At 33.9% G+C, this 15,607-nt stretch overlaps 1 protein-coding gene across 1 annotated transcript in view; it reads left to right on the top strand.

The window, feature by feature from the left end:
- The window catches only part of RYR3 (ryanodine receptor 3), a 175,244-nt gene that overhangs the window by 105,915 nt on the left and 53,722 nt on the right, over nucleotides 1-15,607 (top strand). Inside the window, exons 44-59 of the mRNA XM_026051764.1 lie at nucleotides 759-939; nucleotides 1,423-1,528; nucleotides 2,375-2,495; nucleotides 3,927-4,096; nucleotides 4,715-4,935; nucleotides 5,569-5,659; nucleotides 7,163-7,303; nucleotides 8,129-8,292; nucleotides 8,696-8,774; nucleotides 9,255-9,344; nucleotides 10,762-10,911; nucleotides 11,504-11,566; nucleotides 12,539-12,614; nucleotides 12,794-12,917; nucleotides 14,984-15,099; nucleotides 15,401-15,468. Of these exons, the coding sequence (XP_025907549.1) occupies nucleotides 759-939; nucleotides 1,423-1,528; nucleotides 2,375-2,495; nucleotides 3,927-4,096; nucleotides 4,715-4,935; nucleotides 5,569-5,659; nucleotides 7,163-7,303; nucleotides 8,129-8,292; nucleotides 8,696-8,774; nucleotides 9,255-9,344; nucleotides 10,762-10,911; nucleotides 11,504-11,566; nucleotides 12,539-12,614; nucleotides 12,794-12,917; nucleotides 14,984-15,099; nucleotides 15,401-15,468 (1,961 nt within the window). The remainder of the gene's footprint in view (nucleotides 1-758; nucleotides 940-1,422; nucleotides 1,529-2,374; nucleotides 2,496-3,926; nucleotides 4,097-4,714; nucleotides 4,936-5,568; nucleotides 5,660-7,162; nucleotides 7,304-8,128; nucleotides 8,293-8,695; nucleotides 8,775-9,254; nucleotides 9,345-10,761; nucleotides 10,912-11,503; nucleotides 11,567-12,538; nucleotides 12,615-12,793; nucleotides 12,918-14,983; nucleotides 15,100-15,400; nucleotides 15,469-15,607) is intronic.

The raw sequence follows: 15,607 nt of genomic DNA, 5'->3' as shown, positions 1-15,607 counted from the left end.
AAATGAAACTCTTAGAGAGATCACTCTTCCAGTGATAAAGCACTAAGGTCATAGTGTCAAACAGTGTTGTTTTGGCTGGTCCATGGAAAATCCAAAGACTTTCACCCCTCTGAAATGGTCGGCTTCTTGGTTCTTGGAATTATTAGCATCTACACCAGAAATTGAAGTAAATTATATGCAGTGTGCAGATGGCATCATGAAATTTAGTAAGATGACTATCTTTGTGCCGGGTTTGGTGCTCACAATGTATTTCCTAAAGCCAGAAATGAGCATATTTGAAATCTGCCAGTTTCTAACAATAACCCACCAAAAACTATGGCCTGTCACACAGATTGTATGAGAATGGAAAATTAATTTCTTCTAGTGCTGTTCTCGCTTGTCATTGTGGTATGTTTCTGCATTCTTGTCACTTTTATGCAGGAGCCATTACATATTATTTTAAGTTTGGTAGAGAATAACCACTAAAGCCTCATAAGAGGCAAATTAAGCTTCTAAAGTGGTTTTTTTTTTCTTTTGGTTAATTTTAATAAAGCTTTGGCACAATAAGTCTACGCTGTCTATTTTTACATGTAGATATGTTTTTAGGAAAAACACATCCATTGCTGCTACTCCAATATATTTTTTATTCAGAAGAATGAAGATTTATTTTGTATTTTGCAAAATTTAGGGGAAAATGCAGTCTTCTCCCAAGTTGAGAAGCAGAAAATGTGAAAGTTAGATATATAATGCTAAGATTTCCTTTAATTTTTTTTTTTCAGGTGAAAGTGTTGAGGAAAATGCAAGTGTTGTTGTCAAGCTCCTTATCCGACGCCCAGAATGTTTTGGACCAGAGCTGAGGGGTGAAGGTGGAAGTGGTCTGCTGGCAGCTATGCAAGAAGCAATTAGGATCTCAGAAAATCCTACTCGTGACCTTCCCTCTCAGGGTTATAAAAGAGAAGGGTAAGTAAATGTGAGTGCTTGTTTGGTAATTAATTGTTGATGGCTTGTGTATCTAATCATTCCTGAAGTCTGTGCATAATAGAAGCTGTTGTTTAAGGCTCTGTACAAACCTGGAGTTTTGGAGAGTCCTGCCCATGAACAGTGGTATAGAATTAATTTGACATCAGTGAGATAAAAGAAGTGGAGTAAGAGTTACTGATGAGAGGAAGCCTGTTGGATAAAGCAAAGATAACAACAGTTATGGAATGAATCTTGAGACACATACAATGATAGAGGAGAAAGCTCTTTCACTTGAAGTCTGGCATGAAGAGCCAATTACTACTGCTTAATTGTGCATTTACTGCAGGTATAGAAAGGCTGTGATCTGTATCCAGGGAAAATTAATGCGTCTGATTTACAGTCTCTGGAACATGGACATAGCACCAGAGAGGAGCTATGGATGTATATCAGCAAAAAACCTCACTGTTTTTGGTTACTTTTTAGTGATGATGAAGAGGAAGAGGAGGAAATAGTGCACATGGGCAATGCAATCATGTCATTTTATGCAGCTCTCATAGATTTACTTGGACGCTGTGCACCAGAAATGCATGTAAGTTCATTCTGCAACTTGCTTGGAAATGTGAGAGATGCTTTGTAAACAAAACTGCCTATGTCTGACTAAACTGTTCTTTGTTCAAGGTCATCTTCCCGTCCAAATGTGAGTTGTGTTGTCTTTCTCACTCAATCTAGATAAATGCATTCCCTGCGAGTTATAAAGAATCACTGACTTCTGCCTTCTTGTGTGCTTCGTAATTTATGTCAAATTTGGGAAACTTCTATGTGATTGTGGGATCGAAGTAAAAATTAACTACTAGTGTTGCAAATTTTCCATGCCAATGATTGATTTTAAAATTGTTTTCTTTACTATTTTGTGGAGAGTTGTCAAAATAATCTTCTTAAAAAGGTGATGGAGAGCTTATCTTTCTTGTCTATCTTTTGAGTGTGGTGTTAATATCACATGAATACATGAAAAAGGATAAAAATTAACTATTTTGACTGTAGTACATATGTCACCTGCAAGACTTACTTAGTAATATTCGCTTGTTGGTATTTTAAATTCTGTGGTAGTGTCTGTCCAGTGGAAAATGCAGCATTTATGTATTTTGTAGCTCCCATACATGTTACTACCAAAGTTATTAGTTTTATTATCTGTAAATTTATGAGAATTTATGATATCTTGGAAGTACTGATATTTCAAAATATAAATAATCCCAAAATTAGGATTAACTGAAAATCAACTGTTTCATTAGAGTACTATGAAAAATGAATTAGTGTGTGTTTTTTCCAAGCAGCGCACTGTTACAAAGATGCAAAAAATATTTTAATAGCAATATTTTGAGAGTTTTTTTTTGTCACACAATACTAAATATCTTAATTAATGAACTTTTTCTAACAGCTTATTCAAAGTGGAAAAGGTGAAGCTATTCGAATCAGGTCAATCCTTCGATCTCTAGTGCCTACTGAAGACCTGGTTGGGATTATAAGTATACCACTAAAGCTCTCAACAGTCAACAAAGGTAACTTGGATATTTTTATTAGACCAATTGGTCTTTTTATTGAAAAACTTTTGAAACACAAGCTTTCAGAAGCATAATGGGAACTGTAGTTTTATCAGAGTTGGATATGAGTAGAAAACCATTCTTCAGATTTTAACTAGACCAATTCTAGCAGAAAACTGCAAAGAATCTAAGAACATAGGAAAGACCTTCCTGCCTCAGGCTGAAGGCCTATCTGTGCCAGTAATCTGCCTACCAGAGTGGCGATTTGAGAACATGTAAGCCTGGTTTCTATCCTTTTGTGACATCCACAGTCACTTGTTTAGAAATGTTAGAGGGTGCCTCCCTGCCTATTACTGTATGGTTTTGGACCTGGTGTCCAAGAATGTATCCCATTCCTTTGTGGTATTTTCTGTAGCCATTCCTGTGGCATTGAATTCCAGAACTTCACTATTTGCTATATATAAAAGTGCTATCTCTTTTAAGCTGATCTCCTACTAATTTTAATGAGCACTCTCGAATTGTAGTGTTGTGGGAATTGGTGAATGGCAGTTCTTTGTTCACCTTATCAGCTAACTTTAATGACTTTCTAAATCTCAATTATATTGCTTTGCAGTCCTCATTTTCCCATATTGAATACTTTCAGCTTTTTTCATCCCTTTTTAGTAAGGTTACTGCTCCCTTAGTCATTCTGTTTGCCCATCTGTGTAGCTTTTCTGAGTCTACTCTGTCATCCTGGGATGTGGAACATAGCTGTGCAGACTCTGTTGAATATGTGGGCATGCAATCAGTTGTTTTGTGTGTGAGTTTTTTATACAGCAACAAAGCGATGTCCTATGTCCTGCTCTACATGCCCTCCCTGATGATGCCCAGTATCTTGTTGGCTTGTTTGGTTGCTGGTACTCACTGAGCGTCTGTTTCACAGAATTTCAGTGATTGCTTTCGAATCTTTCCTGCATTGTAATGTCAGTAAGAAGCTCAGCATAAGCGTGTAGCCATGCGTTATTTTAAATTTGTCTGCCCTGAAGCTCAGCTGTCACCGCTTTGCTCACTGACTCATTTTTGTTAATCATTTAACCATATAGAAGACCTTAGTGATATATGCAGTCTGATGCTTCATTGTTCACGTCCCTCAGGTCACTGATGACTGAGTATAGATTGCTGTATGTCCTTGCTTGATTGCAAATGCTCATGGCATTTTAATTGGTTTTATTTGCCTTTCCTATTTCTTATAACTATACTCCTTATTACTGTCCTGACCTGAACTGAAAACTAGCTACATCCTCTTTGGCACTGTGCTGATCTGGAGCAGGTATTTTTCAAACCTGTTGTCTTTTCTCCAGGAACTAGGAAAACTATTCCACTCTAACCCTAATTAGAGAGTCTTTCATTGTCCTAGTGTTTCTTATGTCAGTTATCTACTACTAAAATTTGCTGCATATGTTTATGTAGATGGCACAGTGAATGAACCAGACATGTCTGCAAATTTCTGTCCTGATCATAAAGCACCCATGGTGCTCTTCTTGGACCGTGTCTATGGTATTAAGGACCAAAGCTTTCTCCTTCACTTACTGGAGGTTGGATTTTTACCAGATTTGAGAGCCTCTGCCTCTCTGGATACAGTGAGTATTTTGCTACGGGGATTGGGTGCAGGGATTGGATACAGGGGCTCCATAAGAGTGAAAACTAGAACTTCAAGTCAAAACATCATTAAAGGAAAATGTCTTAGCTATGTACACAAACAGTAGGAGTGAAATTATATTTTTATTGATTTAAGTGCTTAAGTTTGATCATATTGATACTTTATAAAGCAGCAATAATTTTAAGACTTGTAATACAGGCATATATTAATTATTCAATAAGTATAAAGTATGTTTACTGTAATAGTTGCTTCTTATTTCATATGTGCTTCCAAGAATTACACTAAAATTCATGTAATGTGTGAGTATGAAGAAATTAGTTGAAAATTGATGCTTGATGCTTTGTGATTTTGCTAACATATTTAAAGAACAAGCTGCCTCTTCTTTATTGCTTTTTCTTCCTTTATGGTGAGCTAACTGGATGATGTGGGTTTTCTCATGTTCTAAAAATTTAGTTGTTGTCCTCCTATAGGTGCTGAAGATACTATGTTCCCATCCACTAAAGTGATGTCAGGAATATGTCATTATTAGATTTCACTGGTTCTGTTCTTGATAACCTTTGTTCCACATGGTTCTAACAGCTCTTACTACTTCATACAGGTTTCTCTAAGTACTACAGAGGCAGCTCTTGCACTAAATAGATATATTTGCTCGGCTGTGTTTCCATTACTCAAAAGATGTGCTCCCCTCTTTTCCGGAACGGAGCATCACGCCTCTCTCATTGACTCCATGCTTCACACAATATATAGGTTATCCAAAGGACGGTCCCTTACGAAAGCACAAAGAGACACTATTGAAGAATGCCTGCTTGCTATTTGCCAGTAAGTGTGCAAATTCATTTCTTTTGTCCAGTAAATGGAAATAAGCATATATATTTTAGTCATTTTTTTGTCTGTCATGTAGAATAGAAATATTTTATTCTTATATGCAATAAATAAGCAGAGTCTATGGCAAGTGTTATTTTCCCTTAAGGGAAGAGTTTAGCCTTTTTTATCTTTTCCTTGCAAATGCTGTATTAGGCAAGCTGCTATATAGGTAAGAACTTTTGTATGGTACAGCATAAATTCTGATTACTTTAATAAAACCTTGTTAATTACTGATTATTTATTTTTAATTCTGACTGTATGTGTTTGAGGATTAAAGGAATTGATTTTTCTGGGATTGAGTTGTCTATCTTTTTGACTGTAATTTGAAGAACCATGGACTTAAAAGGCTAAACTAAAGCCCACCTCCAAGAATCCTAAAACTGTAAACAATTTCTTTTCCAGTTGATTTTATGTGCCTGAGGTTATTTTGTCTACAGCTTGTTTTTTTTCTGTGCACATAATAGTGTTTTCCCAAATTCTGTGTGTTCGATTTGAATTTCAGTAGGAACTTGATTTCAATTTATTTAACAATGTCACTGATATGTATGAATTTTACTAGTGTCTTTAAATTTTATTTTTTTTTTACAGCCACTTACGTCCTTCTATGCTACAACAGCTGTTGAGAAGGCTAGTTTTTGATGTACCTCTACTTAATGAATACTGTAAAATGCCTCTCAAGGTAACTGCTATACTTTATATATGCATATTCAGCATAGAATTTTGTCCACAATAATCTATCATTGTCATGTTTTTAAAAACAGAACAGGACATGGTAAAACAATGTGAAATTACTTCTAAATTTGAACTAGTTTTGCATTTTATAGGTTTTAAAGTTGAATATAATGATTAAAGGCATTGTGATATGTTGCTTTATAATAACAGTATTTTTTTTTTTTAAGTTCCTTGTATGTTTTTGCTAACTGCTAGCTTTTTTACTGCTTCAGCAGTAGTAGTACTGAAATAAGCAAGTTAAATGTTACCATTATCTTGATTTTTATCCTTCTGCTATAGGATTTATAATAACTCTTGGTAAAATGCATAGTCCTACCAAGTATATAACTTTTAAAAGAAATGATTCATGGAATCTGATGCAGGGAAGAAAACTCACTGTCTATTATCCAGGAGGAAAATGTATTTAAGGGGAAAATTTGGAGCAATCTCGAATTGAAGTCACATCCATTTTCTGTTCTGCAATGATAATTGTGAGAAAATACAGTCTTTTAGAATTTACCTGTCAAATTTGTCTTCTGAGCAATGTTCTTGTTGGGATATACGGGTCAGATCTTAGTTCAACAGGCTGGTTGTTTTATGGCAGAAATCCTGGTGGAATGGTGGAAATACTGTAGACCTCTAAAGCCTGGCATTGATGCTAGAGCATAAACATTGTTGTTAAGTCCTCTTGGGATTTGGGGACAATTTGAATTTTCTTTTTTTAGTGCCTCAGCAAAATTATAGGGGAACTTAAAATGTAAGGGTTTTGTCCGATGCTGAGGGAAATCTATCAATTTTGCATGGGGCAAGAATTTTAAATGCCAAAGAGGAAATTGGTACTTGATCTGGTGCTGAAAAAACATCAGTTTTTGTACGTCAGCCCTTAAACTTGTAAGTTGAGGATCATTTGTATGATATTTCTTTCCATAGGTTTTTCCATAGATGACCAGACGTTGTTAATTAGAAAAAAGTGTACTGTAACTGTGTTTTGCAATGTTCAGAATTATATTGAGGCCAAAATTGCCAGAATTAAAATAATTTAAAATTTGTAAAACTTCCTGTAAAGAAGAAGTTTTCTTCTTCTTTGCAAATTTTGTCATGTCTAGTTTTGTTCGTTTGTGCTCTATTTCATTATCTGTGTTTTTATCCTTTGGACTAATGTGTATAAAAATGGTGACAAACCTGAGATTTTGTAGTTTACTTATTCTTGTTGTTTTTGAGTATCTTGCAATAGCAACCATGGCTTATAGCTCAGATTTTACACATCCAAGGTTCAGACACTAGTGTTTTCTCAAAAATGGAAGTAGAGAAGAAGACGATGAAGTTTTTGGCTCTTAATAACAAAATGGAAGTAAATAATAATACTCATATCAATGCTTAAATAAATGCTAGACAGATAGATTTTCATTAACCAGTATGTGATGTTAAATATTGGTGCTTTACACATGTTTTTATTTTCTGGTAAATCTAGCTTCTGACAAATCACTATGAGCAGTGTTGGAAGTATTATTGCCTGCCTTCAGGAATGGGAAGTTACGGAATTGCAGCGGAAGAAGAATTGCACTTAACCGAAAAACTTTTCTGGGGAATATTTGATTCTTTATCTCATAAGGTAATGACTGTAACTTATGCTACAATGAGAAGAAAAGCATTACTATGACAATATGTGGTGTGAAGTGCAGAAAGTGTCTATTTCAGCAATTCTTTAACAGAATATGGGAGGTATGAGAGTGAATATTTGCAGTGAGATAACACTCTAATGGAAGATTGAATGGTGTGGTGAATCTTGGTGGATTCTCTCCAAACTAACCAAATGTGAGGTTTTTGTCTTGATGTAACCTCACACCTTCCTCTAGTAATGAGGCAGGTTGCTTGATGCACTAATAAAAGCTAGCATGTTCCTACGTTTGCTTTTCTACATTCATTAAAGTGATTCCTACGGACATGCAATAGCACTAGTTTTAAGAGACACATAAGCGTAATAAATTACTGTTGTAAGCACAGAAACATCATGTCTATTTTCAAAAAGAACTTGCTTTTTGTTAGGTTGTTGCTCTTTGCCTACTTCAAGAACTGTGATGCAACATTCTTATAAGAAAATGTATTTGGAAAGTTTACCTTTCTGATAGGAGAATACCTTCCAGAGTACCTTTGGACTGGATTGGACTCAAAATTGGGTTTATACATATTTTGTATGTACTTGTACAAGCACTAGCGTACTCTTACGCTACTTGGAGTAGTCTTGCAAACGCTATCAAGCTAATAACAGGAAAATTAAATTTCATACAACAGCAATTTTGTTATACGCTTAGATTTACTTGTGCTTTGTTGTTAATTTGGATCTTCTAATTTTTCTGCACATTGTTGCTTTGCTTTCACTAACATTTTTGCATGTTTCTCTGTTGGACTTTGCAACCAGTTCCTATCTCTCCTGCAGAAGTATGATCCAGAGCTCTTTCGAATGGCCTTGCCTTGTCTGAGTGCTATAGCTGGTGCCTTGCCTCCTGATTATTTAGATACACGAATTAGAACAACTTTGGAAAAGCAGACTTCAGTGGATCCAGAAGGAAATTTTGATCCCAAACCAGTCAGCACAGCAAAGTGAGTCATATTCATCATAGTTATTTATTTAAATATTCTTAATATTATTCCTTGTTAACACTTTTTTTTTCCTACTTTGTAGGGACAGTTGATTGGTGTCTGACTTTTTGCTGATGTTAGTACCTCTCACAAGCACTGTCTTGCTTCCTACTACCAGATAGCTTTATTTCCTGTGCTTTCAGTTTTTAAAACATACTTACATATTTCAAGTTTCTTATGAAATATCATAAGAACTCTGCTTTGTTTAGTGTTAATTTTTCTAAATGTAATTACAGAGGCAAGATATCTTGCTTTCATCTGAAGATGATGCATTTTGATTAATGCTCTTGTGTACTGCCATTCTGCTCATAGATCAGACTTCAATAAATGATGATTTACAGACTATATTCTCATTTATTTACAGCCTTGTACTTCCTGAAAAATTGGAGTATATTGTAACCAAATATGCTGAGCATTCCCATGATAAATGGGCCTTTGATAAGGTAAGTCTCCTGTACTATTTCAGAAAATACGGTTACAGCTTTTGTGTTTTTTTTTTTTTTTTTTTTTTTTTTTTTTTTTTTTTTTTTTTTTTTTTTTTTTTTTTTTTTTTTTTTTTTTTTAAAAGGATAGACCTTGTAAGTCTTAATCCATATAACTCATTCAGTTCAAATACAGATTTTAAAACTCGGTTCCATTCAAGGAAAAAAAGTCGAAGGGAGAGATAATTTATTATTAAGCAGTTCTATATTTGTGTTTGCATGAAACCTAGAACCTATATGCAGAATTTAATCCTTGTCTGGACCATATTTTGTTCTGATGTATGTACAGATGAATGTTCCTTAAATAGCAATTTCAATGGCACAGAGTAGGATGTTAGAATAGATTTGCAAGTCAGTCAGACAAATTAAACTGACTGATTTGCAGTTACTCATCTATGTTATATTTTTTTTCCATATTGAAGTATATTTAATTTTTTTCAGACTAATAATGGATGGAAATACGGTGTTTCATTGGACGAAAATATGAAGACTCATCCATTAATAAGGCCTTTCAAAACTTTAACTGAGAAGGTAATACAGGAAATTTCAACAGCATTAATTGAAACTACTTTGATTTCTGTCATTTTTCTTGTTAATCCATTTCAAATATAAGGGGCACACAAAGGAGAGGCATGTTATACTTCTTTTAGTTAAGAGTAGCAAGATCCCTACACTGAAGCGATTGCTTAGGTAATCTTGCATAAGCTTTTAACCAAACTATTTGCTTCCATTAGGCAGTCTTGGGCGGTCTAGGCCAATTTGTATTCAAAGCATCGATAGCACCGGGTTTTCAGGCCTTCATCAATAGAAAAAGACTGACAGTAACTCCTGTGTTTTAGATGAAAGTGTAGTCTTAACACTGCTGAAGCAATTTACTTTTCTACTCAGAAAAATGATTTGAAATAAGCAAAGAAAATGCTTCAGTTGAAAATGGAAAGAAAAATATAGCGTTTAAACTATTGTAAATGCACCTTTTCTTTAAATTTCCTGATAAGACATAAATGACTTCTAGTGGTCAGAACACTGAACTGAATTGGTGACTGTCAGTTACATTTGTCTCACAATTTTCGTATTTGGAAAGTAGAAATTAGAGAAATTAAGAGATATTCAAAAGATTTTTTCCCCAAATATGTAAATGGCTTTGACGTCTTCAGAAAAGAGCTGAAGATTTTTATTATTATTATTAAAGCAGTTGTATTTTTTTCAGCATTATCTCAAATTAAAAAGAATCTTCCAAGTTATCTCTGATGAGAAGTTTTGAAACATTCATAATTGGTGTTTCCTTCCAATATTTTATTAGTATAATATTAAATAACTATGATTATATGGTAAAAGCTGAAGTACTTATCAGATTGATTTGAGAAGTCTTAATATGACAGTCATGTTTTTCTTTGCCACAACTTTATACACCTTTGCTTCATTAAGGAATATTAGAGTACAGGCTCTTCTCTAAATTTTTATTCATGGCTGTGTTAATGCAAAGAGTTATATAGATCATTTTTTTCTGTGTCTGTGAATGTTAGAAGTAGAACACTGAAAAAGGATGTGTATGTGTTCAAATGTATTTGGCCAACTACTTACATAGCACTTGTTGCACCATCAATTTTTGGTTATTTTGTGCTGAAAGAACCTCTTAATAGGTTTCAAAATACAGACTGCATTTTTGCTCCCGAGCTCCTTTTTGTACTTTTAGTTTGTAACAGACTGTCACATATCCCAACAGTAAATGCCAGCAAGAAAATGACAAAAAAAAAAAAAAATGCTACCCATCTTAAAAATTTTTCTAGTGTAAAAATGATCGTAACCTGTCTATAGAGATCATATACAAATTTTATTGATTTGTGTCATGTGACAATTTATAATCAGAGGTCGAATATTTTTAGTGTTTTTCTATATATTTTTTTTTATCTGCCAAACACAGAATAATTTTACATTATTTAATTTAAAGGAAAAGGAAATCTATCGTTGGCCAGCCAGAGAATCTCTGAAAACCATGTTGGCCATGGGATGGAGCTTAGAAAGGACCAAGGAAGGAGGAGAAACAATGATACATCAGCGTGAAAATGAAAAGCTTCGTAACATGTCTCAGTCTAGCCAAGTAAGGTGGAATTGCATATATACAGAAAGCCAGATGCTTGTTGACTCATTTAGTGATAAGTGACACAATTATATGTATTGTTTTAATGAAAATAAGATTTTAAATTTAGTTTTGAGCTTAGTTTGTATAAAAAAAGTGCAAAATATTGCAAAAAGACCAATTTTGAAAGGACTATCAGAGACTATTTTATCTTTTATTGTGTTATGTCTTTCACTCTAGTACCTGCTTCATTCAGGTTGTTTGCTTACCATTCAGTTATGCCTTAAAGACGCATCTTGCATGCTTCTTGGTTTGCTTCTTTTGTCAGGATGAAGAGTGATTTTTAGCAGGTGGCCATCTGTTGCCAATACAGGTCTAAACCTGTAAAGGTTCCTTTTCATTTTCATATCAGCAGATGTATTTTATATTAAATATTCTATGTATTTTCAACACACTGCAAGGCAAAAGATGGATGCAGTTTCTCCATAAAAGCTTAGAAATGTGAATGCTTTCACTCTAATAGGATCAATAACAAAAGTATTATAGTTATCTGAAAAATTATCTGAAAAAAAATTTATCTAAAAATAATTAAAATATTTTTTTTCCCTGTCAGGGAAATGGATATAGCCCAGCACCACTTGATCTTTCAAATGTTGTACTTTCTAGGGAGCTTCAGGTTTGTATTCCTGTTTTGCGTATGTTGTGCTAAAAAGTATTAGTAGAGTTTTTATTAATGAGATGAATTTTAACAGATTTTATGAGCCTACTAGCAGATATGTCATTATGGCTGTCATAAGATGTTATAGAACGATGCATGCAATCTTATTTACCTGTTTCAGGAAGAGCTTTCTACTGTTTATACCTCTGGTGCTTCCTGAGTTCCTTAGAAAAAGCTAGTATGAAACTAGGAAAAGGAATTAAAAAGGGTGTGTGTTCAGTGACTGGTGCATGGCTGTTTTCTGTGCTCACTTTAAAAAAATGATTGATTATGTTGATACTCTTGATATCATGCATGAATTTCTTGATTTGAAAAAAGAGACCTCTATTTTTAGTTTAGTATCATCGTCTGATCTGAGCAGCTTTCTCAGTCTTTCTCTGCAAGTTAACTTCCTGTCGTCCTTGCAATAGCCCTGGGGAGCGTTAATGGCTAATTCCTGCTGGTGGCATCAATTCTTTCCATAGAATAGTTCCCTCTTAAACACCAGCGAGTACTGTCATTCTATCTTATTCTGTCTATTCATGCTCTCATTCTATCTTCCCTTATAGATGCATCGTGTGATAACAGGAGCAGAAACTCATGTTCTGTTCTATATTCTTCAGTACCTAGCCTAAGGAGTACAGCTTTATGAATGAAGCTTCTTAGGAAATAGGATAACATATTAATAATTATTATTGATAATTATTAACTTTAGTCACTCTTTTATCTGGTCTGGCAAACATTTCTGAGTCTTTTTCTTGTCCACTTCACTAAGCTCAAGGCTTAGATGTTCAAGTCAGTTATAAAGGGGAGTGAGGGAGAATATGGGCAGACTTAACTGTGGGTTTTTTTTCATAAGCTTAAACCTACATTTGTGTAGAATTACAGAAATTTTAATTTCCACTTTTTTTTTTTTTTTTTGCATCATCATTGTTCTTTTTGGCAACACAGGGAATGGTAGAGGTAATGGCAGAAAACTACCATAATATATGGGCCAAAAAGAAGAAGATGGAGTTGGAAAGCAAAGGTAAGCCCGAAATCCTGTGAACCACAATAACAAGCAGAGAAATTGAGGGGGAAGAAACAGTCTGAAGAAAGACAGTGTAAGACATCTAAATTAAATAGTTCCTTATTTGTTGTATATAAATGAAGTTTTGCACAAAATTTTGCAACATAACAGCTTACATTTCTCTCAACTTACCAAAGGTGGAGGTAGTCATCCTTTACTGGTACCTTACGACACATTGACAGCCAAGGAGAAGTTACGGGATCGTGAAAAGGCACAAGAGCTGTTCAGATTCCTTCAAGTGAATAATATCCTTATATCTCGGTAAGGAGTGTTTTTATTTTTCTTGCTTTTACTTCACAATCCATGATAATGTTCCATATCTCGCTGCAGTCTGTTGTTATTAACACAGTGACTGTGTGACATATCTTCTGTAAACGACAGAGTCCTTGTTAATTTCATGCTCAGAAAGATTTTTCTGAAATAGTGTGAAGGAGAAAAATTTAGTAAGTAAATACAAAATGCAACAATAGTGTGATTAAGAAAGCAGACAGTTCACAACTTTAAATTGGCAATCAGCTGCTGTCAATATAAGGACCATGAGAAAACTGTAGGCCTTATACTGCAGAAGCACATCTATGTAGAAGGACTTTTAGTTCTATTTATATATATATATATATGAAGTTATATATATAATATATATATAATAAAAGTTATATATAAATATATATATATTTTTTTTTAGAGTTCTGTGACCTGGTAAGAAAAGGCGGCTATTTCGTAGACATTCCTGTTTAACTTGCTCCTGTAGAACAGCAGAGTGTATTAGTTGTACTATAACTGGAATTATTGTATCAGAAATTAGGTTGTAGTAAGGCTAGTAAATGGGGGTTTACCTGTGGGTGAAGGTAGCTTACCCTGTTGTATTTCTGGCCTTTTGTGGAAGAACTGTGAGTTGTTGTGTCATAAAGGGTATACATGTTTTTAATTTTATTATATGAGAAACATACGAGGGAGAAAGCATGGGGAAATGCAGTTTTTGCATTGTCAGGTGAACTCTTTATGAATGGAATTTTGCTGTACAGGCATTTATTTCTGCTTTTAAGTCTGTGCCTTTAGTGAAAATATAGATTAAAAAACTAATACAAAATGTTGAGTAGGATTTGCAAACCTCCTGTTGTTATTTTTGGGTGTCTTCAACGGTTAATAACGTTTGTAAAGCTATTAGAAGAAAAAACTCTACAGAGAAATTTCTGCATTACTGTAGAGAAAAAATCAATTCTGACAAATATGCAGGTTGTCAGCCTGAAATCAAAATGCAAGTAGCTTTCATGCATTTTGCATAATTATAACACATATAAACATTTATTCTGCGTAAATGATTTGGAGCTATTGTATAAACAAAGCAGGTTTAGTTTGTGCAAATGAACGGTTCTTGGAACATGCATGCACTTGTTCAAATATTAATTTTTTATTTTTATTTTTTTTTGTAGCCACGGTTGTTAGGATTAGGACATTCTTTTTAGTGGCTTATAATGGATGATGTCAGCTTCCCTTAAAAACCTTTTAAAGGCATTTGTTGGCATGGCAAAGAATTTGCAATAATTTCATCCAGGTGAATTTTGTGTGTCAGCAGTATCTTCTTTCCAAATTTTTCTTCATATATAAGTATGTGTGTATATTTTATATAACATCTTCTTAAATGCTGCTTGTAATTACAACATTTCCAGAATATATTCTTAAAAAAATGTCAAACTAATCATGAAAACAGGGAAATTGCTTATAATTGGAAATGTATGAGCTGTACGGTGTGTGTGCTTTGCCTACTCCATTTATCTCCCTTTAAGTTCTTTTATTTACTGGGAATACTTTCCACTGGCCTCTCGAGTGTTTATGACATACAGAGATGAATATCTCAGGCTTTATTCAAATATGTATTAGAAACAATTTGATGTTTCTTTAAGCTTCTTTTGACCTCTGTAAGTGCTTTGGATGCTGCCTTTGTCGTTCAAGAAAATTACCAATTTCTTTCAGTATTCAGGAAATTGCATGTAATCTGTTAGCAATCATTACCTCATATAAACTCAAAAAGAGAATACTTACAATGGCCTCACTATAAATACTGTAATGAATTTCGTTGTATTATCCTCTGAGAAAGCAAGCATCAGGAGATTCCTGTCAAGACGTATACCACATAGCTATTGAAAATGTGTATTTCATACTTGACTAAATATATTAAAATCATCACAACAAAATGGGGGAAAGCAACTTTCAATTATTTTCTCTAGTTTGTGCAAATTTTCCTTAAGTAGAAGATGAGAAAGAATGGAAAGCTTTGTAGTATTCATAGTCATCATCAGTGCTGATTATCTTAATGCTTTCTGAAACAGGGGTCTGAATGACATGGAGTTGGATGCTTCATCCATGGAAAAGAGGTTCGCATTTAAGTTTCTGAAGAAAATTTTAAAATATGTTGACTCCGCTCAAGAGTTTATTGCACATTTGGGTAAGTTGCAGTTTTATTTCAAAAAAAAATAAAGTTGTTGATACTTAAATATTTCCATTGATATGTTTAAGTTTCTAGTGATCACTATATTATTCTTCCTGTATTCCAGAAATTGAGATTATTAACTTTCTTTTTCAATTGCAGTTAAACTTTTTCAACTTTAACTAGCTCAGCTGATTTTACTGTCTCGTGTATTTCTTCAAAATTAAATTTCAAAGGCTATATCAAAGAACTGCTATGTTGTTTTTTATTCAGCAACTTTGTTTTCTTATTTATGTCTGCTTCTATTGTATCATTGCAGAAGCCATCGTCACCAGTGGAAAAACTGAAAAATCTCCACATGATCAGGAAATTAAATTCTTTGCCAAAGTGAGTGATTTAATGTTTCTAGTAATGTACTTTCACATTAATGTGTGTAACACAGAGATCAGTAATATTAAACTGCTTTACAGGTAAGGGAAATATCTTTTTCTCATTTTTCTGTGGTAAGTAATGACTAAAAATGTTG

Source organism: Nothoprocta perdicaria, unplaced genomic scaffold (assembly GCF_003342845.1).
Source record: "Nothoprocta perdicaria isolate Ctin4 unplaced genomic scaffold, notPer1 scaffold_8, whole genome shotgun sequence".
NCBI lineage: Eukaryota > Metazoa > Chordata > Aves > Tinamiformes > Tinamidae > Nothoprocta > Nothoprocta perdicaria.
Note: the sequence above shows the minus strand (reverse complement) of the source record. Positions and strands in the feature narration are given on the sequence as shown.